Raw genomic sequence first — 15,834 nt, 5'->3', positions numbered from 1 at the left:
GTCGAACCATAAGAGACACGTATTGATGCAGTGACTACTTTGGTTAGGTTTCGTTAGTTTTAAATAGTCTTCAGATAAAACTGAGAAGACATTTTCAGTCCCCTATAGTATAGTGAGGACGTAACGTGAGTGAGGTACAGTGAGGAAAGATGAGGTACGGTGTAGACAGCTTAGGTAAACTGGGAACAGGCAAGGAGAGCAGAAGTAATATGATGTACAGCCAGGACAGCTGAGGTACAGTGAGAACAGGTGAGGTACTGTGAGGACAGGTGAGGCACATTACGAAATGGTGAGGTGCAGTGGAAACAGGCGAGGATCAGTAAGAACAGGTTAGGTACAGTGAGGACAGGTGGATTGTGTAGGGTACAGTGGCCCATATTCTGGTCGGATAAGAAAGCTCCCTCACATCTTTTCCTTAGCTACTGTACATACATTTTTGGATACGGCTAGATAATATTCATTTGTATATTATTTATATAGATTATGGTGATATTAGAAGAAGTTACTGTATATAATGCTGAAGAAAATAAATGTAATGAACAAAATAAACCTCTTAGAAAGAGGTGTTAGGGAGTTTCCTTAACCGACGAGCATACCACCCAGTGAGGACAATTGCTATGTGTACGGCACAGTCAGGGACAATATTTTGCCTCCTATTTCGCTGCATCTACTTCAGACTTGATGTATGACTGTCATTTTCCTCAAGGAGCATCATTTATGTTCTTATAGGCAGTAAGACATCCAACCCTCTCTAAGCTAAGAAATATAAGTCAGCTAGGGACAATGAGAGGCAGAGAGGTGAAATATTACTTTTGTCCCCGACTATGCAGTAAAGACAAATGAGGAAAGGTGAGTCGAGTGAAATACCTACGTGAGGCTCGGGGGTGGGTTGCCGCCCTTTGAGCTACAGACAATGGTGAGGTCGTCTCCTGCCACAACGTTGCTCACGCCCTCAACCTCCACCTGAGGCCAGCCAGGGCGCTCTGTCGGAACACCCAGAATTTGTCAAGATGCGTGTGTAGGGGGAGGAGGGGAGAGTGGCAGCAGGACATCTCGCTTGATAAAAGGTTATGAAGACGCTACCTTCAGTCATAACTCCACCGCTATCCCCATTTTCTCATTTTCTATGTCCTATCATCCCTCCACACAAAGAAACTTTTCATACTAACCGAGCGACCATTTATCACAGAGGCCAGCAGTCTGAGGTCTGAAATGAACTGTGAGCCAGGTACTGTACAAAATATTATTCAAAGATGACAGGCTGGAGGAGGACTGGCACCCGGACAATAAAACACAGCAGTTAATTCTCCTGTGTAGTCTGATGTCTGTATGTCTTCCGGTTCATATGTACAGTAATACTGTAAGTATGGCTGTTAAGTTATATGCAATACATTTTCCACAGAAGTTGATAATGCGAAGTGTGGTGGTAGGTACAAAATAAAAATGTTAAAAGGAAATATAATGATGTGTTACGATGATCACTTTGTAAAAAGAATCAGATCAGGCATGACATATATTGCTTTCGTTTTCGCTGCATCAAAAACACAGAGAATTTTCCTACGAACAGCCCATCCTACATAACCTTCAGGCATTTTTCCCTGAACCATTTCCCTCCACCAACGGGATCTATCGTAGTAAACGTCTGCCAGTATTGGGTGCAGTGAGGCTGTGGGGGGTGAAAGTGCTGTCCTCTTACCTTATTTTTGCTTTTACCGAAAACTGGCGTTGCAGTTTACTGTGAAAGCTAACAGTCTGTTACAGACTTTTATTTTATGGCAAATGTTGGTACTGAGCACTGAACGATCTTAACGAAGAATTTGTGTGTGTGTGTGTGTGTGTGTGTGTGTGTGTGTGTGTGTGTGTGTGTGTGTGTGTGTGTGTGTATATATATATATATATATATATATATATATATATATATATATATATATATATATATATATGTATATATGTATATATATATATATATATATATATATATATATATATATATATATATATATATATATATATATATATATGTGTGTGTGTGTGTGTGTGTGTGTGTGTTAGCACATATCTAATCGAGCATCCACAGACGGCATAATTATGACGAACACTAACCTAAACGATCAATGTCACTAATACAGATCAAAAATATCGCAACGTTCACCTACTGTGATCGGATTATTGCCCTTCATTGTGTTACTAGGGCCTCAGAAGCCACCGTGATAAGGTGCAGATTATGTTCTTAGCTCTCTATGGAAGCAGTTATACCGGCAATTTATGACTTGTGCATGGAATATTATAAGATTAAATAACTATATATCTCCTGCCTGACAGTGTTCGAGATGTCCTGGCTTGTGCATCCAAAGTTACCGTATTTTATTTTATTTTTTAATCGATATATGTTTTGTGTAAGGCAGACGACAAAAAACAATAGATAATATCAGTGGCGTGCTTGTTTCATTGCTACATGAGAAACGAACACATACCATCGACTCCAACAGTGCGAGAAAGAAAGGATTGCTGGAGGGGGAGGGGAGGAAGAGATTGAGAAGGGGAATGCTGGGAAAAGGAAGAACAGAGAAGGAAGACTGGAGAAGGAGACAGGAAAGAGAGAGAGAAGAAAAAAGCAGAAAGGAAAGACTAGGAGCATGTATCGGAGGTGACGCAATGGAGCAGAGGGAAAGCACGAAAGCACAAGGGATAGAGGAGAAAGGGTAAGGCGAGGTGGAGAAGAGATGTGACTGAGGGGAGTGTGGGTTGTAAGAGAAGGGGAGAAGCTCGACAAGAGTAGAGTCACTTGTAAGTGGCAGCATAAAAGTGATGGCGCATAAAATCGCACAAGGAATGAAGAGGGTAAGAACTGTTGAAGAGAGGAGGGAGAAATTTTATCGATAGGGAGGCGAAAATTAGTTAAGGAATACAACGAACTGACAAAATACACATAAGAGAAAGAAAACAGTGTCGGAAGGCATGAGTAAAACTGAGAAAGCAAACCGTGAGGGTACAAAGGACCTGAAAATGTGTGAGGATAGCTGGTGGTAGATGAGCGAAGTGTTTGATTGATGTATAAGGTTGAGGAGACGTTTGTTATCATGAGAAAAAAGTTAAATGAGATGAAAGGTTCAAGAGAGACTGATGGAAGTCTGAGAGGCAGAGACAAGGCCTCGGGAGCAGGAAGATGTTCGGGTAAAGGGAAGAAGGTTGTCAGGTTCCTTTGTCAGACGGCTTTGATATACGAGTAGCTCTGTTCAACCAAGCAGCATATAAACACTCTAGACGTAGCTGCTTTCCCTAACTTCTGATGTGAGGGCTACTGAACCACTTGTTTGTTTAGTATACTCCTACCTGCACGAGAAGATACACTTTGTAACACTACACCACCTACCAACAACATTGTAAAATTTGAGACAAAAAAAAAATATATATATTAATAATTATTCGGAACATACGACTGCTCCCACATAGCAGTCACAGAGAGAAGGGTACAGCTCAAACGTTTTTCCTAAATAAAACATTGGTCTATCCTGTATATATGACTCTTTCATATGCTTACCCTGGCAACAATAAAATTCTTAATGTAGAATCACAAACTATCTGACCTGGCAAAGTGAGTACGCTGTCACTACGACCGTTAGGCCGCCACTGGGGGATGATAGTGGCTGTCAAAGGACGAGGTTACTTCGAGTGTGAAATTGAGCAAATGTGTGAACTTCTGCTGGAAGCGCTGAGGAGAGGTTAATTTGGCAGCCTCGCTTTCACAGCATCGGTAAGTGTAAATTTGTACAGAACTGCTTTTTATTGCATTAATATTACTTTGGTGAAATAAACTTATCAAAGAACGTCTTTCTTTTCGCATGATAATTTAAAAGATGGTTAAAGCTTCTTAGTGCACCCTTGAGTTGGGGAAAAGAACAGGTTTTTCTGCTGTTTCAGTGTGTTTTGTTCAGGTATGATATGATCTTGTGCAAAGTCACAGAAGGAATTTACGGAAATCATTTCAATATGGGTGATGGGACAGCCTGATGGCGCATGTCCGGGTAACTTGGAGACGATTTGTCTGTGGCCATCTCATCCAAGATTAAGGCGAATGGCTATAAACAGATATATCTAAACCAGACTTTAAAAAGACTAATCCAAGCCAAACTTTATCACACCAACCTCTCAGCAAAGGCACATCCTGTCATCCATGAGACCTTACCTAACCATACTTCCTACCTATCCTTAGCAAACTTGTCACAGTGTTAATACCAAATTAATAAACTGTTAATAATTTAATACGTGGTAGGTGAGGGCGCCCACCATCCACTCACTCGATGTAGAGTTGCCTTCGAATGACTGTACTGAGTGACAAGCCAAATGGTTTGTTATAAACCTGGAAACCATTTAGTAAGCTGGGTAGTAATCATATAACCAAATGACGACTGATGGTTTAGTGGGTTACAGCACTCTAACTGGATTGAATTTGTACGGATTTATATCCAAGGGAAGTTCGAGTGTATTGCTTACATAATGCCACTCAGGGGCCAGTGAAGCTGATCACCCTTGCCTTTAATATCGGGACTGATCAGACTAGATCCTACGCTCCTGATTGGGCAACCAAACAAACAAAAGACTATATACTGAATAGAATAACATGTTGCATAACTCTATCATAAAGGTTATTTTGCTCAAGGAATGAAAGCCACATTTGAACAAACACAATGATAGACAAAAAAAAATAATAATTCTATATTGTTCTCATCTCACTGTCTAGGTGATTGTATTTAAGCAAATATAAACCAGAGATCCATATCGACATCAATAGTGATACTCGCTCAGTTAAATAAAAAAAGACGCGACAAGGAATATAATTAACATTAATGTTCCGTCAGGTTAACAGTTTATTACCCATTTCCGGCAAATATAAATTAGAATAATCTAACAGTCACTTAAATAATGGTGATGGACATTAATGCATGCAACACATTTCGGGGGAGGAATTTTTTGAAAATCAGAATACGACGGACGATTCTATTTGTTAGTTCGGTAAGTAACAAAGAGATGACTACGCAAGGGAATGCAGGGTGAATATACTGTAGATGTATCATACTCACTAATGACACTGATGACGTGTGTGTGGTTGACAGGTGATGGGGAAGCCGGGTGCGTCGCCTGACACTCCACCACCACCTGAATCACTTTGTGGGACTTGGGCATCTGGTGGGTGAGGCGTGAGGTGGTCACCCAGCCCCCGCCTTTGTCCTCGCTCACCTCCGACCCACTGCTTCTCACACTCGACCCTGCCACCACCCATTAGCTGTGTTAGTACTTGCAGCAAATACCTGTAGACAAGTTTTCTCTCATAGCCACTGTCCTAACCAACCTTCATCCCCGGCAGAAAGATTCTTAGGGTTCTCAGGTTAGTGTGTGCAAGTATACGGCAACCTCGCTGACAGACATCACTGACCTAGTTTAGTTTCTTCCATGTGTACGAGCCTATGACTGTTGCATCTCGTGTATTTTAAAAATTATAAACCCAATTCGATTTTACTTTGCTGTATATTAAATGACTGTTTTCTCTGCAACTACCAGTTTAATGTTAAATCCTTACCTATTTATGTATCCAGATTTCTGCTTCTTGAGTACATATCGTTAGTGCTTGAACTCCATGGGTTAGGGTGTCTTTGTGCCTATATGATATTTTTTTCTTTCATATGTACTGTACATGAATGTATTTCAGATGTAAGTTGTATATGGTAAGGAGGAGATTCCACTGTGTCTGGGTGAGAAATGAACAAGAGCCACTGACCTTGAAGCCGCCAGGTGACCTTAGAAGGTGGGTTAGCGGGTGAGGTGCGACAGGTGAGGGTGAAGGGCTTTCCCGCCTCCACCACTGAGGCTCCCCCGATTGTCACCCGCTCCGGCCCGTCTGTACACACAATACGTCACAGGATGTTATTACCAGTTCATCGAACATACACTCTACATTATAATCGTCAATCATAAACAAGAAAAGATAGAGCACAAGAGTTGAACAATTGCTTTACGTGATTACTGAACAGGTCCACACAAACATTCACATATCAGTTAAGGCTTCAAGATTAACCTGACAGACAAATTTAATCCACACATAGGTTTTTGTATCTTTTTCTTTCAAAACACCTGTGAGAAGCAATCATTCCATCGATAACCACGACAAAAATGTGTGCAACGTTTGTCACTTTCAATGCTGTACATACTTTATCCAATCTTCTCGAACCTTTGTCATTTCTTTAAGGCCAACATTCATGCCACGCTTTACTGTGCACTCGTATAGCATATCCAGGAATCTTTTTGGCTTAATAGGCCTTTTCCCAGTTTTAAGTTCATTCACATATGCCCTTTTCACTATCTTATTTATATCCATTGTCTCTAAATAGCCATACCATCGAAGTACATTCTTTTCTAACCTTTATTCAGTATACCTTCTTAATTTGTCTTCCACGAATCTGTGTTTCTGATCCTATCCAATCTATGCCACCCACATAACTTCGTTAACAATTCCATTTCTACATCTCTTACTCTTCGTTTATCAAACTCATGCCATTCCAAAGTTTCATATGCATATGGTTATGTGGGCACTAGCAAACCTTACTGTAATTTTCCTGAAGTCTCCATACTCACTCCTCAACTTTGCGTCAAGAACTGCATAGCACAAACTACCCTTTTTACAACAGCCGCTTTCTTTCCTCTCTCTTTAGACATTTAGCGAAATCAGGTTTCCAGCCCAGAAAGGTTATAAGTAGTGAAGATTAAGACCTAACATTAAGAACAACTGATGAGTCAGATTAAACACTACATTTCTGAATATTCACAATTCAATGAACAGCTTTAGACAGGAAAACTTGCTATCAATTTACTGGTGGTAGCAAAGAGCAAGGTACAAGATAAGAGAAAGATTTATGAGCAGTATGAACTTCGTCCAAACACTGGGTGTGTACATGTGGCTGAGTCCTCTGTCTGACTATGCTGAATGTGGCAGGCTACTGAAATTATGAACATCGGGTCTCATAGAAGTATTTCCAAGAGATGATACTGATGTACGCATGACCATTTTTGCACAATACCAATAGTTTCTCATAATGTACATCTAGTTATTTCTTTTTACACATGTATTTTTTCGGAGGTGAAAGTGAGTTGACTCCATGCATTACTTAAATTCCGTTACTATACTAATGATAAAGCTTTATTAATTAGCATTAAACTGAGGACCTGATTTTGTTACTTAAATGATTCACCGAGGAAATACAGTATCATGGGTATTTATTGTTCAAGCAACAGCAAGTATATCATACAAACAAAGCAAGTCGTCTCTGTCAATCTGGCATGCATGGCTAGCAGTTAAAAATGAAAAATTATCCAGACAGGACCAACTAAAACCTGAGAATGGCTATTACAGTATACAACACCTGTATATACTGCAGATAAAATCCTATGGAAGGTGAAGACGGGTGCAATAAAGGTGGCTGAGAGAGCAGGTTTGAGTCCGTTAACGGCGGCTCGGCCATTTGATTTGCAAAGTGGGTGGGGAAGGGAGTGGAAAATGGCCACGTTGGAAATGTGAAAAAGTGAAGAGTTTACGTAACCCAGCAGTGAAAGGCAATACTGTGAAAAGGGATGGATCGCATCAATGTGCAGATGAGGCAAGGGAGGTACAGACAGCTTTCCCCTTTCCCATCCCTTTTCATTGTTTTGGAGGTGTTAGACTACTGAAAAGAATATTTCTGACAGGCAGCAAAATTATCTGGTCACATGAAAGAGCTTACTTAAGATTAAAAAAAAAAAAAAAATTGTACAAAGGTTTGTCATAACTGCTGTATAATTCGTGTAAATTGCACAAAAAATCCCATGTTAAATATGATTAAAAAAAAAAAAAACAGGTACAGAATGCTTAGTCTGATGAAGAAGTAAATGGGGCTTTGCTAAAGTGAAGCATCATATGTGGCTCATGTAATAAAACACCTTGCTTGTGAAAATCCTTTATGGCACCGAAGTGATGCACCATAATACTGCTTAGCTAGACTGAAATCTCCTTGCGTGTAAAAATCTTTAGGATGTGACTGACCAGACCTCTCCTGGAGAAGCTCCTGCATCGAAAAAGAAAACTAATTCCTTTAACACATACAGAAATGGCTGCAGATCCTGAGCATGAGGGATGTCCTATGCACTCATCCTCTCCTCTACATTTAAGTATTCCCGAATAAAAAAGTAAAGTTAACTTATAATTACCCTCAGAACACTTAAAACTTTTAACTTGTAGAAACGGCCAATTAAAAAAAATATATATATATAAAAAAGAGAGACTGACATCGCAGAAATATTACTTAAGAAAATGTCTAGCTGATCCGATATAGCAGATACTAAAACGAGCGACAATGTGAGCATGCGATGGTGCCAGAAATAGCTACTTTTTCTTTTATACTAAGAAACAGTTACATATAAAAAATCAGTATCTGTTCTTCAGTTTTTAAGTTGTCAATTAGTATACCTATATAAATTCTCTCTCTCTCTCTCTCTCTCTCTCATATATATATATATATATATATATATATAATGAAAAGGAATATCAGGGCTTGAATAAACAGCACCATCATCATGATTTATTCTGCTGTTTCGGTAACAACATGTACCATCTTCACAGCCTAAAATCATAAAAAGCCGACGTTACACAACTGATGAACGATATCTTAAGAGACAACTTTTACATATAAAGTAGAAACCATTAATAATGCAGCCCTAACAGTAATTGCTAAACCAAAGTATAACGATAGGTAAATGAAATAATTTTCAGTATACGGTACTACTCTGATAACACCGCTGAAAAAAAAAAAAAAAAAAAAAGGGTCATGCTTAAGAGACAAGAATAATCACACTTAAATATAAAAAGTTGCATAACATAAACAAGGATAAGCTACTCTAAACTTGACCAGTTTAAAAAATTGTGCATAAAATTAACATGACTTGCTAAAACTTGATAAGTAAAAGCAGTGCAGATATTAAACAATGCAGCAATAATAATTATCAAATATCACCTATGCAATGAAAAATAAGGTATATGGATATAAAAATAGTGCATAAAAATGGATTAAAATTACCCATACATAAACAAAATGGACATATGCAAATAACTTATACCTAAAGAAGTAGAAACAGAACGTAATCCCCTATATTACATCGCTGGGTTATATACTGTTCCTTTAAAAGCATAGAAGATCTACTGAAACTTCATTGTTTTCTATCTTTGGTTTATCACGGTAAGACAGCAGTAACTCCAAAATGTCTGACGTGCTACTAGCGACAACTGAAAACGAGTCTAAGGACATGGCGTGCTCGTGAGTGTGCTACTCGTCTCGAATTGTGCAGAAAGGGAGTTTGGTGCAAGGACATCCTGACCTAACAGACTTTCCAAAGGGTTCAAAAATTCTCGTCCAGAGGTGCTTCTTTGTCTTTCCGTAATAATACTCATCACAGCTGTTGCACTTATATCTGTATACGATAGACGACTGAAGTTAGGAACGCGATCCTTGAACTGAGGGTAACTTTGCATCATTCGATTGGTTGAAAAAATTACTCTGATCATGGTCTGAGGGTAAAATTCGCTCAGAAGGATTCGAATTCTATTACAGAAGGAGTTGCTTTGTTTATCTGTAAATGTGATAGGAAAATAAATAATGTCTCTGGGATCAGTTATTATCGGCTGGGGGGAATGAATATTTTACTCAGAGCTTTGCCAATGTATGTTTCTGTAAATTGTCTAGGAAAACAGTTCTTGGAAAGGATTTCTTTTAGCGTTTCTATTTCAATATGTAGGTTTACATAACCAGAGCAAATGTGGCACACACGTGATGTGTCATAACCAGGTTCCGCTTGTAGTCAGTAGGTATGAACGATGAAAGCTTCCTGCATCGGACTATACATGTGGGTTTTCGGTAAACTCAGGTTGTAATGGATTCACCATTTCGACTAATTTTGATATGGAAAAATGAGAGGGTTTTTCTCTTTCTCTACCTCGAATGTGAATTTAATATTGCGATGTTTAAAGTTAATATAATAAAAAAACAGCGGAATGTGGTCAGGGGAATTAGATTTAAAAAAAAAAAAAAATCAACATATCGTCTCTAAACGTAGGTTTAAAACTCTGGGGGCAGTCATTTAACCGCTGTCGTTCATAATGTGATAAAGACTCGTTGGTTAATGCTAGACCGAGTGGTGATCCCATAGCAACACCGTTCTTCTGTTTGTAGCACTTGCCATCAAACATAAATAGACAATCACTGGCTGCTATAATGGGTAAATCCTTCATCTGGGATTTGCTGAACCGTTAGGGTGTGTCAAGGTGTGATACAAGTTATCAACAACTATATCGATAGTTTCTTTAAGAGATATGTTCGTAAATGGGCTCATGATATCAAAACTGGTCATGATGGAATTATCGCATGATTCCTTTGGGGAATGAGTGTTTATTACCTTTGGGGAATGAGTGTTTCTTTCACTGAATATTCATTAGTAGTCCCAGAGGAGAAAATTGGAAGTAGAACTCTGGATATATCACAATTAAATGTACCGATGCCTGATAGCATGGGACTTAAGAGGCAATTACCTCCGTGAACTTTTGGTAGATCATACATAATTCCAGGGAGAGATACGGATACAAATAGTATTGAATAAGTGTCTTCATAATGACCTTGTCTGATCTTACTCTACGAAGTAGGCGATTTGTTTTATCTTTATGTTGTTGCAGTAAAGATAAATGTTGCCATGTAGTTGTTCAAATTTTGATATGTCCAGTAAAACGGTATCTATTTTTGAAACAATCATTCCTGTTTGAATAAAACCACTCCATTATCCTTATCTGGCCCAATAATGATGAGGTTTGGGTCTCCAGAAAGGTCTTTATGTGCCATTAACTCGTCCCGATTGAGATTGTGTTCACTGAGTAAAAGGCAATATGCCGCAAAGAATAACTGGCATTTTTGGGTCCATTGTCATAGAGTCAAAGCCTAGAAAGTTGTTAGTAAGATTTCTCGTAACTGACGACGTGCTTAACAAAGTCTACTGTAATTTGTCTGTTTTAATCATAAATTTCAACCCTTTAGCTAAGAATGATCTTTCCAAGGTGGTAAGTGATTTACAGGAGGAATTTAAAATTACTATGTCAGGACTTAAGTTGCCTTCACCACTGAATCTAATTTGTAGAGTTTTGTCTTCTGAACAAATTCAATAAGAGAAATTGCTTTGGTATTCTTCCTCTCAATTAGGTTCCACAGACGATTAAAATCCAAGCGTGACACAGATTACGTAAGTTGACATTCAAACCTATATAATTTCTAACATTATTGTTTCAAGGAAGTTCGCTTACTACGAATCTCAGCATTAAGAAAATGCCTTTGACAGTTTCGATACAATCGTGAATGGGTTAATCTTTTGTCGTACAATTTGAATTATAGGAAACTGGGAGTCAAGTTCTGGTTGTGGCAACAATTTAGGAAACTAATATCATATTGTATCTTCCTCTTCTTGCAGACGACTCTTTCTGCTTGCTTATAGAGCTTCAGCACCTGACTTCCATATCGTCTTGAAATAATATCAGCTACAGATTGGTTATTTGGAAAGCGCAGTGGAATAATGAAAAGGAATACCAGGGTCTGAATAAACAGCATCATCTTGATTTACTTGGCTAACGTTTCGGTAACAATACGTACCATCTTCAGTGCCTAAAAATATATTAAGCCAAAATCATAGAATTGATTAACGATAGCTTGTGGGACTACATTTCCATATAAAGTAAAATCATTGATAATGCAGCACTAATAGTAATTACTAGCAATTACTATTAAGGCTGCTTTATTTATGGTTTCTACTTTATATGTAAAAGCAGTCTCTAACGATATCGTTCATCAATTCTACAATGTCGGCTTTTTATGGTTTAAGTCTGTGACGATGGTGTACATGTTGTTACTGAAACGTTAACCAAATAAATCAAGATGATGCAGTTTATTCAAACCCTGGTATTCCTTTTCATTATTCGACTGCACTTTCCACGCAACCAATTTGTACGGTAGCTGATATTATATATATATATATATGTATATATATATATATATATATATATATATATAGATAGATAGATAGATAGATAGATAGATAGATAGATAAATATAATATCATTCACTCATCAACCAATCCTACGCTGCCCCATGAGAAGCGTAGGAGCCCGGGGCTAGGCAAGTTGGTCCTAACATTTAAGATGAGTGACCAGCCTCACTCAACCCTGAGTGGTATTACGTGAGCAATAAACCCTAACCATCCTTTGGATAAAGCTTCACCGGTTCAATTCGACTGGAGCGCCGTAATTACCCACTGAACCACCAGGCGCCAAAATTTGGTTACATGGTTACCACCCAGCGTAGTAAATGGTTTCCTGGTGTACAGGAAACCATATGGCTTGTCACTCTGTGTAGTCACCCACAGGCAGAATGAAGAGGAAAGAATGAAGGAAAGAAAGACAGAAGAAGGAGTGTAAAGTCACCCGTAGGCAGAAGGATGAGGAAAGAATGAAAGAAAGAAAGACAGAAGAGGATGGAAGGAAAGAAGGAAGGCGGAGAGGAAAGGGCAAACACCCGAGAGCAGCACTACATCGAGTGAGTGGATGGTGAGCGCGCCCACCTATCACAATATATATACATATATGTACAGACTGATAGATAGATAGGCAGGTGCATCAGCTCACTTCCCTCGACGTTGGTCTCATCTTCTCTATATATCTAATACTCTAATCTCATACGTCATCCATCTGGGAATCAGATAAATATACGTCAGTGTATACACATGCAGCTTTTTTAATGTGAAAGGGCAGCAATTACGGCAGCTGAAATTTACATGACCGTTAAAAGAAGACCTTCCATGGCAGTATTTATTAAATTATTAATAAGTAAAAATGATGGTGAGGGCTTTAAGAAATTTCACTGCATAGTACAAAAATATAAATACAGGAAAACTAATATGCAGTATGAAATGCACACCGAAATACAAGGAGCGGGAGAGGAACAGGCTCACTAGGTTATCAGATTACTAGAATTTCAACCTGTCTTTCAACCTCCCTGTCTCCTCTGGGGCGGGAAGGCTGACTGTGGTGACAGGGGTGCGTGCAATATGAACTGTGGGTCAAATTAATGATTCTACGAGGTTGGTGATTTATTAGGGCATCAGGTGGTGGTGGCCCTGGACGGGGACGTGGCTTCTGGTCCACTACACCACACTGCTCTCATCACACCTTCTTGGTATAAACTCATGACAAATCTTCCTTGGACAAGGCAGCACACAGATTGTTTTCACCTAAGTGATTCAGGGGGTAGTGCTTTGCAGTACAGGTGAATATAATTACATTTACTAGACACATCCTCTATCAGCAAAAAAATATCTAAAAACTCTGGTTTTCTTTGACCGCGCATTACAGTATGAGAAAAAATAGCATACTGTAAATAAGATCGTTTCATGAGAAAAGTTAAAAATTTTCATGCCTAGAAAAACTTCTGCATGGGCTACAAATGAACACAAAACAATATTCCTGTACTAAAGAAATGGAGACTTTTCAAGACGTGGAAAACATTTAAAAACTATTGTCCTTACAAGGCACTTTTCGTCATCTGATGATAAACAAGAAATAAGAGTGAGAAGATAGACTTCTATGTATGAATTCTGGCCTGACTTACAGTGAACGGTGAGCGTGACGTTGGCGGTGAGTGGTTTCGCTAGGAGATCACTAGAGACTCTACACTCATAAACGGCCCCATCCTCCGCCCTCGTCGCCGTCACTAGCTGGCTCACACTGACTCCCCTGTTATTGTTGTCGACTGGAAGATGTGTAATGGTGGAGCTGGCAGGCTGTTCTGTGCTGCCCAGAGCCCCCAGTTTCCTGAGAATGGTAGCGGTGGCGTGGTTCAGCGGTCGACCATGTCTGTACCAAGTGACCCAAGGGCGCGGTCTACCTCCCAACACTTGGCAGACTAGAGTACGAGTTTCTCCCTCCATTAGTACCTGCCCCGTCTCGTAGCCCGTGATGGTAGGCAAACTCGGGGGGTCTGGAAGGTCAGACAGAAGGAGTGTAGTAGACTGGTGTATGTGAGCGTATTAGAGATTATATAATTTATTTAATTCTAGAAGATATTTCATGTAGAAGGCAAAATCTGGCCAGGGACCAAATTAATACACGTCATTACAACATGCAAAGACTCAGGCTATATTTTCTTGAAGCAACTATAACATTTTTCTAAAAAATAAGTAAAACACATAACACATATGAAACCGCTTGACGAACAGATGAATCCATTTTGAAATAACGCTCATTATCATAAAATGAGAAAAGCTAAAAAAAAAAAAAAAAAAAAAAAAAGGATTAAACCAAGTTCGCATGCATCAGTTTTACTCGCAGTCCTGTGTCCCTCACCACCCTACGTCATTATTAATCCGCCGTGTGTGTACGCAACAGCCGGCAAATGAATATGGAAGGCTTGCCCACGCCTCATTTGGGATTTCGTCCAAATGTCGACATAAAATTTAACTAATATCTTGTTTGCCTGTCATCTGGCCTCGATCAACTGCTACGACTTTTTTTTTTTTTTTTTCGTATTATGATCCTCTCTCTCTCTCTCTCTCTCTCTCTCTCTCTCTCTCTCTCTCTCTCTCTCTCTCTCTCTCTCTCTCTATATATATATATATATATATATATATATATATATATATATATTTATGCTAGGAAGAAGGAACCAGAGGCCACGAGCCTGCAATAACTGTTCCTTCCAAGAGAAAAACAAAATACAGGAAAGAGAGCCAAATTCAAGATCTGATCATTTCGAGATGCCTGGACATACTGCGTTTGAAAGACTGGAGATCATAGGAAGTAGGAAATACAGACGGAGGGAGACAGTTCTAGAGTTGATCTGTTACATAAATGAAGGACTGAGAGTAACGGTTAACTCTTGCATTAGAGAGTTAGACAGAAAAGGGATGAGAGTTTGCTGCTAGACGGGTGCTACGCGCCCGTCGTAGAGGTGGAGGAATGCAAGCAGACAGTTCAGAGGAGCAGTGACCATTGAAGTAGCGATAGAAAAGTGATAAAGATGCAACAGTGCGGCGAAGAGACAGAGGTTGAAGGGAGCCAGTAGGAGGAGGAGAGTTAATGAGACGAAACCTTTGACTCCACCCTATTGAGAAGACCTGTACAGTATGTGGGGAGCCTCCTCACACTTTTTTTTTTTTTATGTAAGGAAGAAGGAACCAACGGCCACGAGCCCGCAATAACTGTTCCCTCCAACAGAAAAACATAATACAAGAGAGAGCTAAATTAAAGATCCGATCATTTCGAGATGCCTGGACACACTGCGTTTGAAAGACTGGAGATCACAGGAAGCAAGAAATGCAGACAGAGGGAGGCAGTTCCACGGTTGATCTGTTGCATAAATGAAGGACTGGGAGTAACGGTTAACTCTTGCATTAGAGAGTTGGACAGAAAAGGGATGAGAGTTTGCTGCTAGACGGGTGCTACGCACTCGTCCTAGAGGTGCAGACAGTTCAGAGGAGCAGTGACCATTGAAGTAGCGACAGTAAAGAGATAAAGATGCAACAGTGCGGCGAAGAGATAAAGGTTGAAGGGAGTCAGTAAGAGGAGGAGAGTTAATGAGACGAAAAGCCTCTGACTCCACCCTATTGAGAAGAGCTGTATGTGGGGAACCTCCCCACACTCGAGAGTTGTACTCCACACAGGGGCGGATAAAACCCCTGTTTAGAGTCAACAATTGTGCAGGGGTAAAGAAGGAACAGAGTCGGCTA

General features: G+C 39.5%; 1 protein-coding gene across 1 annotated transcript in view; it reads right to left on the bottom strand.

The window, feature by feature from the left end:
* The window catches only part of LOC145413610 (nephrin-like), a 202,012-nt gene that overhangs the window by 54,149 nt on the left and 132,029 nt on the right, over positions 1–15,834 (bottom strand). Inside the window, exons 6-9 of the mRNA XM_080283265.1 lie at positions 13,719–14,087; positions 5,777–5,896; positions 5,082–5,267; positions 872–983 (exon numbers count right to left, since the gene is read on the bottom strand). Coding sequence (XP_080139391.1) covers positions 872–983; positions 5,082–5,267; positions 5,777–5,896; positions 13,719–14,087 — 787 coding nt within the window. The remainder of the gene's footprint in view (positions 1–871; positions 984–5,081; positions 5,268–5,776; positions 5,897–13,718; positions 14,088–15,834) is intronic.

The sequence above is a fragment of the Coenobita brevimanus genome, chromosome 97 (assembly GCF_032717465.1).
Source record: "Coenobita brevimanus isolate Jiangsu-jjx chromosome 97, ASM3271746v2, whole genome shotgun sequence".
Taxonomy (NCBI): domain Eukaryota; kingdom Metazoa; phylum Arthropoda; class Malacostraca; order Decapoda; family Coenobitidae; genus Coenobita; species Coenobita brevimanus.
The sequence above is the reverse complement of the archived record's forward strand: the minus strand, read 5'-3'. Positions and strand labels throughout refer to the sequence as shown.